Genomic DNA, 16,280 nt, shown 5'->3' with positions numbered 1-16,280 from the left:
CACTGCAAACTCTATAAAGATCCTCATGGTAGAGAGGCCAGTAACAAAAGAATAAGAATGTAGATATTAAAATTAGAAGATGATTTATAGATATTTAAATTTTTTCTTCTACTTGGTGGTGAATTAAGTTGCTAGTACTTGACCATTTTTAATTTACTAAAACAGCAATTTTATATGGTTTACTCTAATAGTTCAGAAATTTTCTTGAATTATTCTGAACTGAATCTCTTCCTAATCCATAAGGTATTAAGACCTTTTACTTCCCTTCCCTAGGAAGGCTCAAAAAGAAGAACATGGCTCACAGGCCGGGCCTGCTCAAGCACAAGGAAGTCCCTTCCGCTCAATCAACGTCCCTGAGCCTGTTCTTCCAAATGAAGACTTTACAAACATTTTGCCTTCTCAAGCCTATGAAAAAGGTACGGTTCACAAATCATACTGAATTAGCCAATAGTTTTTTTTTTTTCTTGAATCTGAGGGTCAAAATAATAGGAAGAATGGGCCTAAGGCCTTCATCCTTTTTAGAGGAAAATGGTGCATTGCTCAGAATTCTCTCTCCTGTATATGGAATTTAAAAGAATCCAGAGGATCTGAGAAACCAAGTGAGTCTGCCTAATTAAAAGACATTGTTTCTTTTGGGAAAATACTGGGTGTTCTAAATTTCAAATGGATTAGAAATAATTTGTTGCACAACCATAAGGGAAAAAGCGTTAAAAATTATTCATTCTAATAAATTGTTTTTTTCCCCATATTACTTTCTCAATCCTTGTCTCTCTGTGCAGACATTCTAAAAATAGCTGTATTCTTAGCATATGGATAAATTTGTGTGTTCTGCTTTTTTTCAGCAAAGGTTTCACTGATATGAAAAAGGCATGTCTGCCCTAACTGGCAGGCAGTGCCGCCAGGAGCAGTCTAACTTTGTACTGTCTGTGGGCTGAAATAGTCACCAGCCACACCCCTGACCTGAGAGGTGTTAGAACAAATAATAAGAAATTGTACTTGGGCAGTACTGAAGCAAACTGGCTTTCCAAGGGATGTCCGCAAACATCAGTTAGTGACCTGTATTCAACTGAGGAAAAGAAACAAAAACAAAAAATGATTGCTATTTCTTTGTATCCTCAACAACATCTAACAAAGCACCAACAGGAGAATGAATATAGTAGATATTAACAGTGTTTAGATAATTTCTCCCTCTCTCTTTTTTTTCTTTTTGGTCATATGTAGAAAGTCTCCAAAAGAGACTCAGTGACTTGTCAACCAATTATAAAGTCCTCAAGGGCAGAACTGGTGGTCTTCTACCTTTATGGCTTAATGAATAATTTGGTTCATATAGTTAATGATAATAAATTTATTTTGAATAACTGAATTTAAAAATCTAAATCAAATGACTTTTAATCAGTATTAACTTCAAAGTACAGATCTGATTTTTTTTTCTTAACCCATTTGAGTAGTTATTTTAGAGACTGATAGGTGCAACCTAGGAAAACTCACTTGATCCACCTGGAATGTGGGTGTATGGTAGGTGGCTCTGTTTTCTTTGCTCTATGTCATGGAGAGCATGACATAAATGATAGTCTTGTTAGGGGAGATTATGGGATGAGCTTGGAAAGTAGAGGACAGATCAATGTTAGATCTGGGACAACTGAACATTTTTACAAGATAAATGATTAGAAATTGTATTTGTAAAGTGCCCAGATGGATTTAAATTGGCTGTTTGGTGGCAATTCCTCCCTCCTTTGCTGTTATGTAGGCATGGCTTATATAATGTAGTTTATTCTACCAAGTTACTGCAAAAATTTGGGAATAATGTGCCATAATAAGGTAGTAGGTTATGTTAAAACTCAAGGTCAAGAACTAAACATTCAGAAAGGACTGACTTACCCACTGTTGGCTATAATATGGTGCCCCCAAATTTAGTAGCTTAAAATAGCAAACATTCATTACATCAGGGTTCCCTGAATCAGGAATATGGACACTACTTAGCTGTGTGCCTCTGGCCCAAGATCCCTCTTGAGGTTGCAGCCAAGGTGTTGGCCATACCCCCTCACCCTTCCTTCTATCCATTATCCATCCATCCATCCATCCACCCCAGGCATTGATTTAGGTGATGGGATATAATAATGAACAAGACAACAAAAATTCCTGCCCTCATGAAGTGTTTGTTCTGAAAGAAGCCGACAATGAACAAGATAAATAAAATATGTAATATGTTAGAGAGTGATAAAGAGAAAAACAAAGAAACATATGTGTAATTTTATAATGTGTGCCAGGTAAAGGCCTGAAAGAAGTGAGAACATTAGGTACGATACTGAAGGAAAGAAAGGGAACAGCCAGTACCAAGGTGTTGGTGGGAACATAACTAACATGTCCAAGGAATAGCAAAAAGAACATAAAGCAGAGTGAACAAGGGAGCTAATAGGAGATGCAGGTCTGTTATTTTTTAAAGGAAACAGCAGGCAGGGGAGAGGGGCAGATGTTTTAGGGTCTTTTGATCATTATAAGGTCACTATAAGGCTTTTACACTAAATGGGAGGCCACTGGAGGGCTAAGCAAAGAATGACAGGGTCTGACGTTTTAATAGCACCGTCCTGGTTCCTCTCATCATTACCCTCTCCACCATGATACGGAAACAATAATTTAGTTATTACTGTGTGCCAGCTTTAAGCAGTTTACAAATATTAACGGATTTAATTCTTATGGTAGTCTATGAGGTAAGTACCACTATTATATCTTTTTACAGATGGGAAAATAGCATTGTCACACGACTTTGTAATTTTTTTTTTTTTTTACACTGCTCTCTCTCCCCCAGTAAACTGTGAGCTCTGTGAGTCTGTCCCCAATGCCTGGCTCATAGAAGGTGTCCAGTCCATGTTAGTGGAATGACTACTGATTAAAGGCTTTCCTTTCTCTGCAGCTCAAGAGTCCAGATCCATGCATATAGGAGACAGTAACGTGAAGGGAATGATGGGGCCTGGTAAGTGGCTCTTCCTTGAGTTCTCTTTTCTTCTAGCAATTCCACTCTTTCTCTTTCCTCATCTTCCTTGCTTCTACTCCCCCTGACCCCAACCAGGAATGAAAGAACTCAGGCAAGATAAAGCATATTTGTTATTAAGATTCTGAAATGTGCTGAAGTAGGTCAGTGACTCAGTTAAACGCAAGGACAGAGAAGAGTGAGGAAGTTTAAGATTACCAGTATTCTTGATTCTTTCTGGCACCTTTCAATTACCAATGAATTAACATTTGCTGAGAACTCAATAGGGGTATGTAGCATGACATAAGATTTGTATGAACCACACATTTTATAGCTTACTTCAGCAATATTTAACCTTTTCAATCTCATGGCACACATAAACTAATTACTAAAATTCTGTGGCACACTAAAAAATATATGTTTTTGCTGATCTGACCAAAAAAATAGGTATAGTTTTGATTCATTCATACCAGATGATTATCATTGTGTTGGCTGTTGTCATTTTTTTATTTGACAATTTAAGGGAAAAGAGGTCAGTGCCCCAGACTATACAGACAGGTATAGAATGTTTTAAAAATTCTTGCAGCACACTGGTTGAGAATCGCTGGTTTATGTAATTTAAAAGTTATTTACTTAGTAAACAATTCACCTGAATTTTATAAAGTATTTCATCTTCTTGCATTCACTTATTACTCCCTTTCTGCCACTCACCGTCATCAGGGCCGCAGAGGACAAGGTCCAAAGATGCCATTGCTTTTGGCACCTTCATCCTTCCCTTTCTGCACTTTCTTTTCCAGGTGTGCTGCAGGCACTTGGTATGCTCACCTGAAATGAAGCAGAGAGAAGGAGTCAATACATACTACTATAAATTAAGTACATTATTTTATAAATTTATTTTTTAAAAAGTCCTTATTTAGTGGAGACTATGTACAAAGAGTAGAAGATATATATAGCCCAGAAATAGAGAGAAATGGTCCTTTGCAACTGTGGAAATATTTAATCCTCAGTTGATATATTTTATCCTACAAATGAGCATAATATTTAAGAGTTAGTGACAAATATAATTTAAAAAAATTAGATCTTGATGGCAAGGGTTATTTTTCAGGAATGAACCCAACAACTCCAGAAGCAGAAGAAAACCTCAAGCCTTGCCTCACGGCTGATATCCAGCCTAAGGGCCACCTGCCATCTGGTGTGTGGAGGCCGCCTAAGGATGGTAAAGAATGGGGTGATGAATATGTCACGAAAGACCACCCAGATAAACTCAAGGAAGTTGGCCATGGCAGACATAGCTCCTTGGAAAATGTTTTATGTGAAACCTCTTTAGCTGGTAAGTCCCAAGGGGGAATGCAGGCTGAAATTTTATTCCCTTTTTTTATTTGTAGAGAATCTTTATTTTTATTTACTTTTTCCATTTTATTAAATTTATTGGGGTGGTAATGGTTAGAAAATTATATACATTTCAGGTGCGCAATTTTACAATTCATCATCTACACTGTATTGTGTATTCACTACCTCAAGTCAAGTCTCTGTCCATCACCGTGTATCCCCCTGTACCCTCCTCCATCTCCCTCCATAGCCTCCAACTCGCAATCACTACACTGTTTTCTGTACCCACGACAGGCTGAAATTTGAAAAAACATGAGGGACCTAGTGGCTAGAATCCTTGTAATTTAGATTTAGTGGACATATGAGACCACATAGTATCTGGTTTCTTTTCAGATGAACAAACCAAAGCCTTATAGAGGTGAAAGGCCAAAAGCCAAATGGCCAGCTGGGACTACCACCTTGATTCTGTGCATCCACGACATTTAGTGCTATGGTGCTTTGGCAGGGAGGGGAAGCCTAAGTTTGATGCAGAAGAGGGCAGAGTTTTCTGAAAGGTACTATTTAGTGATGTAGGATCTTCAGTACATGAACCTCTTATCAGTAGTCTGTTACAGAAATGTCAAACACCGCACCAGAGCCTGTCCTCCCTTCCTCCCCCTTTTTTCCCTTCAAATCAAAAATTATTACCAAATACTTAGTATGTGTCAGACAATAACATTTCCCATCTTCTATTTTGTGGGAGGTAATTTTTAAAAATTATCATTATCAAATACATGAAAACTTAAACAGTACTAAAAGGTTTATTATGAAGAACAGCAGCAACCACTTTAAATTCTTTTGGCAGTTTCTTCTGGTACTTGCTTCTGTATTTTCAAAAAAGTTTATGCTGCTATTTTTAAATCAGTACTTTATTGAGGGTTAATTTACACAAAGTAAAATTCACAATGCTTAAATTTAAGCTCATTGACTTTTTATATATGGATACCTCCTTGCTATAATTACCCAGATCAAGATAGGCAATATTTCTATTACCCCAGAATGTTCTCTTAGACATTTTTCCAGCCAATACCCTCCCAAGGAACAACTCTTCTGACTTTTGTCACCATAAATTAGTTTCTGTCTGTTCTTGAACTTCATATAAGTAAAATAATACAATGTGTACTCTTTTGGGTCTGGCTTCTCCCTCTCACATAATGTAATGTGTTGTGTATAATTCATTCAGTAGTTCATTTCTTTTAAAAATCACATTGAATGAATTTACCACAATTTGTTTATCCATTCCCCTTTTGGTGGACATTTGGAGTATTTCCAGTTTTGGGCAATTATGGGTAAAACTTCCAGAAATATTCTTGTGTTTTGTTTTTTTTTTTGAGGGGATGTATGTCCTCATTTCTCTTGAGTATGTACCTAGGAGTAAAGTCTCTAGGTTATAGGGTATGATTATGTTTAACTTTAAAAGAAAATGTCAAGCAGTTTCAAAGTGGTTAGAGCATTTTATACTACCAACAATGTAGTAGAATACTATTTGCTTCACATCCTTCCCAATATTTAGTTTGGTCAGTCTTTTTAATTTTAGCCATTCTCCAGGATGTGTACTGGTATGACAATGAAGTTTTAATTTGCTTCCCTGATGACTACTGATGTTGGGCGTCTTGTCATATGCTTATTGGCTATTTGTATTTCTTCCTTTATGAAGTGCCTATTTAAGTCCTTTGTCTAATTTATAAATTGGGTTCTTAGTAAGAACTCAATGTATTACTAAGATTTCTTAATTTATTTTAGACATGAGTTCTTTCTTAGATATATGTTTTGAGAATATTTTATTACAGTATGTGGCTTGCTTTTTCACCCTCTTAAAAGTCTTTTGATGAAGTTTATCAATTTTGAACTTTTAAAATAGATTGTAACATATGTGTCCTTCCAAGAAGTCTTTGGCTCTCCTAAGGCTGAAAAGATATTCTGTTACGTTTTCTTCTAAAAATCTTGATAGTTTTAACTTTCACATTTAGGTCTATGACTTATCTTCAATATATGTTCTGAGGTCTGAGGAAGGGGTCCAGGTGTCCCCCCCCTCCGATATGGCTATCCAGTTGCTTCAGAACTATTTATTGAAAATACCTTTCTTTCCACATTGATTGACATAGGAAAGTCAACTAATATATGGGTGAGCCTCATTTCAGATCCTATATTCTTTTTTTAAAGTATATTTTATTGATTATCCTATTACAGTTGTCCCAATTTTTTCTCCTTTGTCCCCCCTCTGCCTGGAACCTCCTTCCCTTCAGCAATCCCCCCCTTTAGTTCATGTCCATGGGTCATGCATATAAGTTCTTTGGCTTCTCCATTTCCTATACTATTATTAACACCCCCCTGTCTATTTTGTATCTACCAATTATGCTTCTTAGTCTCTGAACTGTTCCCCTGACTCTCTCCCTTCCCCTTCCCAGCTGATAACCCTCCAAATAATCTCTATATCTATGGCTCTCTTCCTGTTCTGGTTGTTTGCTTAGTTTGTTTTTGCTTTTTAGATTCAGCTGTTGATAGTTGTGAGTTTGTTATCATTTTAATGTTCATAGTTTTAATCTTCTTTTTCTTAAACAAGTCCCTTTAACATTTCATGTAATAATGGCTTGGTGATGATGAATTCCTTTAGCTTTATCTTATCTGGGAAGCACTTTATCAGCCCTTCCATTCTAAATGATAGCTTTTCTGGAGTAATCTAGGTTGTAGATCCTTGCTATCATCACTTTGCATACTTCTTGTCAATCCCTTCTACCCTGCAAAGTTTCTTTTGAGAAGTCAGCTGACAGTCTTATGGGAACTCCTTTGTAGGTAACTCTCTGCTTTTCTCTGGCTGCTTTTAAGATTCTCTCTTTATCTTTGTAAGCTTTGACATTTTAATTATGATGTGTCTTGGTGTGGTCCTCTTTGTGCCCATTCGTTTGGGACTCTCTGTGCTTCCTGGGCTTGTGTGTCTGTATCCTTCATCAAATTAGGGAGATTTTCTTTCATTATTTTTTCAAGTAAGTTTTCACTTTCTTGCTCTTCATCTTCTCTTTCTGGCATCCATCTGATTTGAATGTTGGCACTTTTGGAGATATCCCAGAATATTCTTCTACTCTGTTCATTTTTCAAAATTCTTGTCTCTTCATTCTGTTCTGGTTGAGTGTTTATTTCTTCCTTATGTTCCAAATTGTTGATCTGAATCCTGGTTTCCTTCCCTTTGCTGGTGGTTCCCTGTGAATTTTTCTTTATTTCACTTACTGTAGCCTTTATTTCTTCCCTTATATTTTTGTCATACTCAGTGAGTTCTCTGAGCATCCTGATCACCAGCATTTTGAACTCTGCATCTGATAGGTTGGCTATCTCTGTTTTGTTTAGTTCTTTTTCTGGGCTTTTTTTCTGTTCTTTCATTTGGGCCATATTTCTTTGTCTCAATTTGGCAGTCTCCCTGAGTTTGTTTCTGTGTATTATGCAGCGCTGTTTTGACTCCCTATCTGAGTGCACCTGTTAAGTTGTATGGGGCGGAGCCTTAGGTATTCACTAGGGCAGGGAACCTGCTCACTGCTTCATGGCTCTGTATGGGAGAAAGGGGTCAGAGAGGGGACAATGCTGCTGCCTGGCTTCTGAAGTCTTGCCCAGCACTTGCTCTGTTTCCAGTCACTTCACCCACTTCTCATATGCAACTGGCACCCTTCTAGCTGTTGCCCTGGTGGTGATTCCCAGATTCGGTAAGTTTGCATACATTCTATATCTGTGTAGGTCCTTTAAATGGACTCTCCTAAGAAACCAGCAGTTTCTTCTGCCACCTCAACCCCACTGATTTTTATAGCCAGAAATTAGGAGGCTCTTTCTTCCTAGCACTGAAACTCTGGGCTGCGTGGTCTGGCCTGGGGCTGGTATTGTTTGCTCTCAAGGTATTCCTCCCAATTTTTATCTACTGCACATGAATGTGGGACCTTGCAACCCACTGCCTCTCCATGCCATTGACTCCCCCTCTCTGCCTCTTCTACACGTCTGGATGGATATGGCTTCTTTAAATCCTTGGTTGTCAGACTCCCATACAGTTAGATTTCCTGGCAGTTCTGGGTGTTTCTGGTTTGGGGTTAGTTGTGATTCTTCTTGTGGTTGCGTGAGGAGGAAAAGCATGTCTACATACATCTCTATTTTGACTGGAAGCAGATCCTATATTTTTTAAATTCCAATTAGCAGAGAATTGACATATTGACATACTGAGTCTTCCAATCAAGGAACATGGTATATGTCTCCCTTTATATAGGTCTTCTTTAATTTTTTTAAGCAATGTTAGAAAAAAGATCTATCACTTACATTCTTTTTTTTTTTTTTTTTTTTAAAGCATTTCTCCTAGAGGCCCCTGTCGCCCTACTCCACTCTGGCCCACTGCACCACTGCCATCCTGCAGCTTCTCGGGCTTCCTAGAAATTCCCTTCATAATTCTATGTTAGATTCCTGTTTGTTTGTTTTAGTATTGTATGTGTTTGGTTTACTCCTTATTTGGATGAAATCCATCATCCAGCAGGTTCCATATATTTGTTTTTAATTTACTAATTAAATGTAAAATCATTTTTCCCCTATTATTTTGAAGCAATCGTGCCATGTCTTACTTCTTATGTGCCCTGACTGGGTATTAAAGTGGTGACCTTTCCATTTGTGGTACAATGACTGTCTTACTGAGCCACACCAGTCAGAGCTAACATCTACTCTTTTAGCAACTTTCAAATCTACAATACATATTATTAACTATGGTTACCATGCTGTACATTATACTTCCTGTATTGTTTCCTTATTCAGGGTCTCTCTCTCATTTAAAAAAGTGTGTACATATTTTTTTTCCCCTTCTCTTTTATGGTGTAAGCTTGATTCAAATGTCTGAGGATCCTCAGCTAATTATTTATATCTAAGAGAGAAGCCCTAAAGAAAAAGAAACCTGAAAATTCTGTACTGGCCAAGCTTGTCAAAAAGTGGGCTTCATTATTGGCTAACTAGGTGTCAAATTAACTTTTTGATAGGTGACCTCTTTATGTCAGTGTGTGTAGATCTTTTCTCCTGAGGCAGTTCAGTTTCTCCAGAAGATCCTCCGGCCTCCTGCAGAGACAGTGTAAGTCTGGTATTGTGGGACCTGCAGGGAAAGAGGCTGAGGGGAGTCTCACCATTCAGTATGCAAGCCCCTTGTTTCCATTTTAGCATCTCAACTCTGCCCTCTACTAAGCCTGATGTCTTTAGCCCAGACACCAGACAGGAGGGCTTCTCTAGTTCAATTTTTCTCATTTTCCATGGGGTGGAAATGAGGAAGCTTTCTGGCATGGGGGTGTGGACCTGGGGGTTCGATTGTACTTTATGTAGACTTTGTCTTGTTTTCAGCCCCTCTCTGCCTCTGTTTGCACTCTCTCTGTTGTGTCTGGTGCCTCCAGTCCCTGAGCCTTTCTTCTTCTCAGCAGATTTCCCGATTGCAGACAAGAACACCAAGGTTTTGTGCTCTTTACTCTGCTGAATTAATTACCATGCCTCCACTCTGTTTCCCATCTCCCCCAAACTTGCTGATGTCTCTTTTTATTGCTTTCCATATTTTTTTATTGCTTTCTATTATTTCATAGGGTTTTGGGGAGGAGTGATTAACAACAGTTCCCTCCTTGGTTTGTTTTTAAAGCTAAAAGACAGACTGTGGCTCTGGAACTGCTTGAATCAGAAAGAAAGTATGTCATTAACATCTCTCTGATCCTGAAGATCAAGGCAACATTCCAGGGGTCAGATGGAAAGAGGAATTCCAAAGAGAGAAGGTATCCATGTATTCATTGCCTTTGCTTTTCAGATTAATTAAGATTTAAGGTAAGTGTTTATTGTTTCCACTTTAGGAATTCTGGGACCATAAAGAGTTCCAGAAATAGTGTTTGAAAAGGGAACAGGCAGCAACAGAAGGTAACATCATGTGAGCTTTTTCTGAAGCCTCCATGTGTACTTTAATTAGACCACCTGAATGAAACACAGAACAGAATGAGAGGTGTTTTTCCCTATTGGTGGTTTTCCCCTTGCAAAGATAGAAATAAGTCAATATTAACTATCTTTCCCAAAACAAAGTGTAAGCACTCTCTACCCTGTTGGAACCTGGGGGTGAAAGTAACACCCACCACAATTACCATCTGATGCTCAAACCCAAGGTTGCCACGTCTTCTCAAAACCTGAAATGAAATGTCAGCTTTTCCCTAGAAAAAAGTGCAGTGCTCGAGAGACTCTCCAGGCAGCCCTGCCCCTTGCTGGAAGGGCAGGAGGCTGCAGGGAGAGGCACAGGCTATCAGCAGAGAAGCCTGAGTGGATCTTGTGGGCTGTGGCTCATTTGTTGGAGGATCACAGAAGCTGGTGTTCTGGGCTTTTTTTTGTCTGATTCACCCAGATAGAGTTACAAGCTCAGGATAGAAGAGTCTTGTCTGAACACTTGCAGGGCGGGGCAAAGTGAGCTGCACAGGGTTGCCAGTTAGCCTTATAAGCTAAACTCCAGCGCACCAACCAAGAACTCAACAAGCTGTATGCTGCAGATCACCACCAGGTGGCACATGTTTCATTATCAAATTTGGTTCCACCCTGCTGCTGAAGTTCAGGACTTACTTGGCCTAATGCTGGCCTAGCAAGAGCTATGTTATTAATTTGAAACTATAACTGCATTTACCTTGATTGCTTTAAGTTTATTTTCCTCATTGTTTAAGTACCAAACAGTGGTAGTTGAAGTAACTTTGAAGTCTTTAAAAAGGATACGCTAATTACTCACATTGCCATAATTTCGCTCCTAGCAAGGAACAGAAAAGAAGTTAGGCACTGAATACTTTCATCTTCATGAAAAAGTTGCTTCTGGGAGTCAGGTCTGGATCTAAACAAAACAGTGAGCCAGATTAAGTATGTCTATACTTCTCGCCTTCTTTCTTCCTCCACTCTCCATCTCCTGGCTCACCTCCTCTCCACTCCTCCAATTTCAAATACTATCCTTATTAAATTAAAAAACTTTTCAAAGCCTGTTTTCAATGTTTGATATAGAACCCACTGTGGGTCATTGCTCTTCATGTAACTTATGTATTTCCACGATACTTGAGGGGAGCATTAGCCTTCTCTGGCTAATCCTGAAATCTCAAACTATTATCCCAGTGACAGTCGAGGGGGTCTCCTGGACTCCCGCCAAGTTACCAGCTCTCCAGCTCTGCAAGTACATTGGTCACAGTGTAGCAGAAGACAGTGTTCTCAAAAGAAAAGGAGGGAAGGAGGAAGGGTAGAGAGGAAGAGAGAAGAGTCAGGGGAGAGAAGAGACAGAGGTGAGGTAGAAGAGAAGAAAGTCAGGCAAGGCCAGGACAAGAAAGAAAGGAGGGAAAAAGATAAAAGATAGTGCAGTCCAAGACATATTACATAGTCTACATAGACAGCCCATCTCATAGTCAAATATCACCGTGGTGCCCTGACATCTTTCAGTGTCACAAAAGGAATATCACCCAAAGTCATTGATAGCCTCTGGGCGGGGGGCACCTTTCATATCTAGCTCTTTTACTGGTGTAGCGTTTCATTCTCTCAGTTCAGTCAATTGTGCTTTCCTCCATCAGCTTTACGCTCTTCTCCCAATCCAACTGTCTCCTGGCCATCGCTCCAAATTCTCCCTGCTCTGGACAGGGATTCCTTAGATCTCCCAAGTCCACTGCAACAGCCCTAAGAGTTCATGTCAGGAGGCCTCCCCTCCTGTGCTTCTGGATCAGCTGGCCTCACATGTATGGACACCAGTGGCACAGGAGGTGGAGGGCCAACAGATACAAGTGGAGGGAATCCAAGTATCACAGGGAGCGGCTGGGTACCCTATTCTTGCATTGTGGATTTTCTCTGACCCATAGTCACAGGAGCATCCTTGCTTTAGTTGGAAACGGGTTGAAAAATTTTCCTCTCCAATTGGTGTCTTTCCTAGTGTTCTCAAAAAAAGTTTGCTTGGTCAGGGTTGACAAAGTATCCACTATTTAGTTGTCCACTAACTTACTCTCACTGGACCTTAAGGAAATAGCCAAATAAGTTCAGCTCTCCGTGACAAACAGGCCATCACTTTTATCTTTCTTAAACTTGAGATCTTGAACACAGAGGCAGCCTATTTTAAAATCCCCTAAGTCACCAAGTTAGAAATCAAATCCTTGCTGTAGCCCAGCAAAACTTCATTTCCTTCTATTCCTTCCTCATTCCTATAGGCCCCTCATGACCCCACCATTTGCCATCTAACCCCCCTCCTTTGTCCTTCCGTGGTTCTTTTCTCCCTCCTCTCCTTTTCTGACATCACTCCTCCTCCCTTCATTTCCTCTGGGAAAAATGAGGCTCAATGAGATGGGTTAGAGGGACTAGGAGAGAAGGAAAGGAGACTCTCTGAAGCTCCAGGGAGTTGCAGGCCAGGACTGATCTGTAGCCTCCCCATTCAAGACTCTGTCTTTGCCCAGGAATCTGAAACCAAAGGAAAGAAAAAAAGGAGTACCTCCATACCCCGTCCCCTTGTGCTTTAAGTTGCCAGCATGAAACAAAATGTCCTACTTATGTAAGTAGCAGTCTCCTACCCAGGAGCTAAGAATGACCAAGTGTCACCATGTGCTGTCATCAGTAACATGAATGAGACTATTTTGCATATCAAGTGAGAATAAGTTTAAAACACTGAAAAAGATAGCCCTTAGAATTTCCACTGTCACGTAAATGTCAGTGGGCCAGTTTGGCTTTATAAAGGCCATTCGAATAATGTGCTCTTTATTAATTCAGTGCACAACAATATAGGAGCCATCAATAAAGGGGTCTTTTTATATCCTGAGGGTATCTGCTGTTAGGTCTACAATGACAAACTTTTATTTTTTAATCCTAAATGCAGGCCTCAAAGTATTTTGAATAACTAGGAAAATGGGACCTGCTGCATGTATTCTTAGAGGAGCGTTTCTTCTCTATACCTGGTTTGTGTGATTCTTTCTCTATTCTGTTTCAAGCCTCTTCCCTGGCTCTTTACGGTACCTTGTCCAGCAGCACCTGGATTTGCTTCATGCTCTGCAGGAAAGGGTCCTGAAGTGGCCACGCCAAGGCGTCCTTGGAGATTTATTCCTTAAATTAACAAATGATGAGGTAAGTTTTTTAAACAATTCTTTATAAATTTGAATTTTATTCATCTGTGTCCCCCTCATCAACATCTCTTAACAGAAACTCTAGAATCAGTGAATTTCAGAGCTAGAAGAACTGCTGAAATCTAGTCTAACTCTCTCATTCTACAGATAACATAAAGTTCAGAGACATTTCGACTTTGCTGAATCACCCAGTTAGCTAGACAGTTGTAGATCTGTGCCTGGGACCTGTATTTTCTAATTTTCAGTTCATCACTTTCCACTATACTATACCTGCTGCCATTGAACACGCACATGTATGTCTGTGTATATGTGTATTTGTGTATAAATATATGCATGCATATATATCCATACATACATAGAAAGTAAATGTATGAAAACTTGTATATATGTATGTGCTTTCACTTGCAATTTCATTCCTTAGAGATTTTTAAAAATGTGATGGGTGGTTATTTGTCTTGAATATTTCTGTTTTCACTTCCTTGGAGAGGGTCCGAAGTTTCAAAATTTCTGTGGTTCTACAAATTAAATATAAACCCAGCCAGAAGATGCAAACTCAAATGCCTACAGAGTTAGACAGCGATATAAATGAGAAGCAGGCTGAATTTAATACAAGATGGAATGCTGGGAAGTGAGTTTAAGTGGAATGCATATGCTTTCCTACAAGGAGTAACTACTTGGCTTTATCAAGTTATTATGCAGGAAAAAAAGACTAGAGTTGCCAGATCTGATATTTTAAAAGCAGCTGGAAATCGAGAATTTTGTGTGAGTTTTGCTTATCTTAAAAATATTGTGTGGGATAATTAAAATTGGTCTGTAAGCCAGATTTTGCCTGCAGTCAGCCTCTGTATATCAAGGATTCTCAACTGTGGATAATAATACAAAGTTTACAAACTATCTAGTTGCCTAGATTAGAGTAGATGTAATGCTATCTTTCTTATATCACTTTTACTCATTTGTATTCAGTACACTTTTCTGGATTGAGAATTGTTATTTCTGTGGAAATATAACTTTGGAAGCTGAGAACTGTTTTCCCAAAGGAAACAGGTGAACATGCAATTAATGGAAAAAGTTAAGGACCATTGGTCTAGACACTATGAAGTGTGTTGAACAAAGACCCTCATTTGGATGTAGATGATTAAAATTAAAAGTAATTTTAAAACAAAATATGCATTTTTATCATTAAACAACTTAAAAATACTTTTTCAGCTTACATAATTCCTCTCCCCTGCCTTGCTTTATCACTTCACTTTTTCCAAAGTCCATAGGGATATCTACCTTAAAACCCAGAAGGTTTTTTCAAAATGATGAATAAAAAACAAGAACATATTAATGAACACATTAAAAGAATGATTAAGATAATCTCTGTAAAGTACTTCTTTTTGATATATATGACTCTATAAAAAATATTGGCTGCTATCATTCCTGTTCCCAAGTTCTTACCATGCATTTTTATGTTTGTTTTCAAGAATAATTTCTTGGATTACTATGTTGCCTACCTGAGGGACCTGCCTGAATGCATCTCTTTGGTTCATGTTGTTGTACTGAAGGAGGTAAGCTCACTCCGTGCACTGCCCTTTGGTGACCTGCATACTGTATGATGTTGCTCATCTGCCCAGGAAATACAGCACATGTACTCTGAGCTTGCCTTCCAGGCTGGGGATTGGCTTGAGCAGAACCATTGACACTCCCCCCTGGGGTTAAAGAAGCCCATGCAAGGATCAGTGTCATTGCTTTGTCCTCACCCTGCCTTACTGACACTCCAGTCCACTGGAAGCTAGGCAAAGTAAACCGGTTTTCTAAGTGGAGATCTTCAGGCTGCAGCCTGTATGTTGTATGAGGATTTTTTTTTTTTAGGCTTGGGCAATATGAATCTGAATATTAAATTCATATAATCTGACTATTAAACTCAAGTCATCCTGTGTCTGTCAGTTTAGAAGATTGTAAAGTGATTCTATTCATGTAGCTTTAAGAATTGCTCATATAATGCTATATTAGGCGCTCAAAAAGCATGTATAAATATATAACAATTCTAGTTATTTTAGGCTAATAGGAAGAAACCATATCAGAAGCCCTAAAGTTAAGAATTAAGTTTCACAAGAGGTGAGGATCTTATTAATTTTCTATATCACCCCATTACTCCCAACCCAGTATAACGCCTACCACATGTTAATACTTAGAAAATATTTGAGAAAGGGAAAGGGAAGGGAAGGGAAGGGAAGGGAAGGGAAGGGAAGGGAAGGGAAGGGAAGGGAAGGGAAGGGAAGGGAAGGGAAGGAAGGGAAGGGAAGGGAAGGGAAGGGCACGGAAGCGAAGCAAAGGAGGGAAGGGACAGGGAGAAAGTCCAACATGTTTCCTGCTGCCAGGTAGCTGGCCAGTCTCTAACCACATTCTTTCACCCACTCTTATCAGGCTCAAACCCCCTCGTTGCCTTTAGTAAACCATTGTAATGATTACTTGCTGGAAAACCTTAATGGCTTCATTCAACTTAATTAATTGAGTGCCTACTTCTGTATAGCACTGTGCTAGTATCTGGGGTTGGGGATGCAGAGGGTAATTTGGAAAGCTGGGTAGATTAAAAAAAAAGTATATGATACACTCCCTGCTAAAGAATTGTCTCCTTTCCACAGCTACTGGTCCACAGCTGTTCTGGTGATGGCAGTTGTGGCATTCCTCTGTGGGAAAGGAATTGTTACACGGTTAAACGTCCCTTTCTTAGCAAAACGGAAAGTGGGCATGCGTGTGACAAACACAAGATGTAAGAAAAAAAAAAAAGAATTGTCTCCTTTGAGCATGTCCTTGAACAAGTGGCCTATCCAATGAGAGATCAATGCTTCATGACACTCTAGAGAAGTGCTCTG

At 39.2% G+C, this 16,280-nt stretch overlaps 1 protein-coding gene and 1 non-coding gene across 7 annotated transcripts in view; both read left to right on the top strand.

The window, feature by feature from the left end:
- ARHGEF33 (Rho guanine nucleotide exchange factor 33) overlaps positions 1-16,280 on the top strand; it is a 76,096-nt gene that overhangs the window by 41,639 nt on the left and 18,177 nt on the right. For all 6 annotated transcript variants that reach the window (XM_054567593.1, XM_054567591.1, XM_054567604.1 and 3 more), the window contains 6 exons: positions 274-416; positions 2,912-2,971; positions 4,074-4,298; positions 9,966-10,095; positions 13,291-13,423; positions 14,889-14,972. In XM_054567593.1, coding sequence (XP_054423568.1) covers positions 274-416; positions 2,912-2,971; positions 4,074-4,298; positions 9,966-10,095; positions 13,291-13,423; positions 14,889-14,972 — 775 coding nt within the window. The remainder of the gene's footprint in view (positions 1-273; positions 417-2,911; positions 2,972-4,073; positions 4,299-9,965; positions 10,096-13,290; positions 13,424-14,888; positions 14,973-16,280) is intronic.
- Positions 16,042-16,174, top strand: LOC129068181 (small nucleolar RNA SNORA41). The gene has a single exon (XR_008528908.1). It is a non-coding gene; the product is annotated as a small nucleolar RNA SNORA41 (small nucleolar RNA).

This window comes from Pteronotus mesoamericanus, unplaced genomic scaffold, assembly GCF_021234165.1.
Source record: "Pteronotus mesoamericanus isolate MK-2021 breed Mesoamerican mustached bat unplaced genomic scaffold, CSHL_Meso_final contig_101, whole genome shotgun sequence".
NCBI lineage: Eukaryota > Metazoa > Chordata > Mammalia > Chiroptera > Mormoopidae > Pteronotus > Pteronotus mesoamericanus.
Note: the sequence above shows the minus strand (reverse complement) of the source record. Positions and strands in the feature narration are given on the sequence as shown.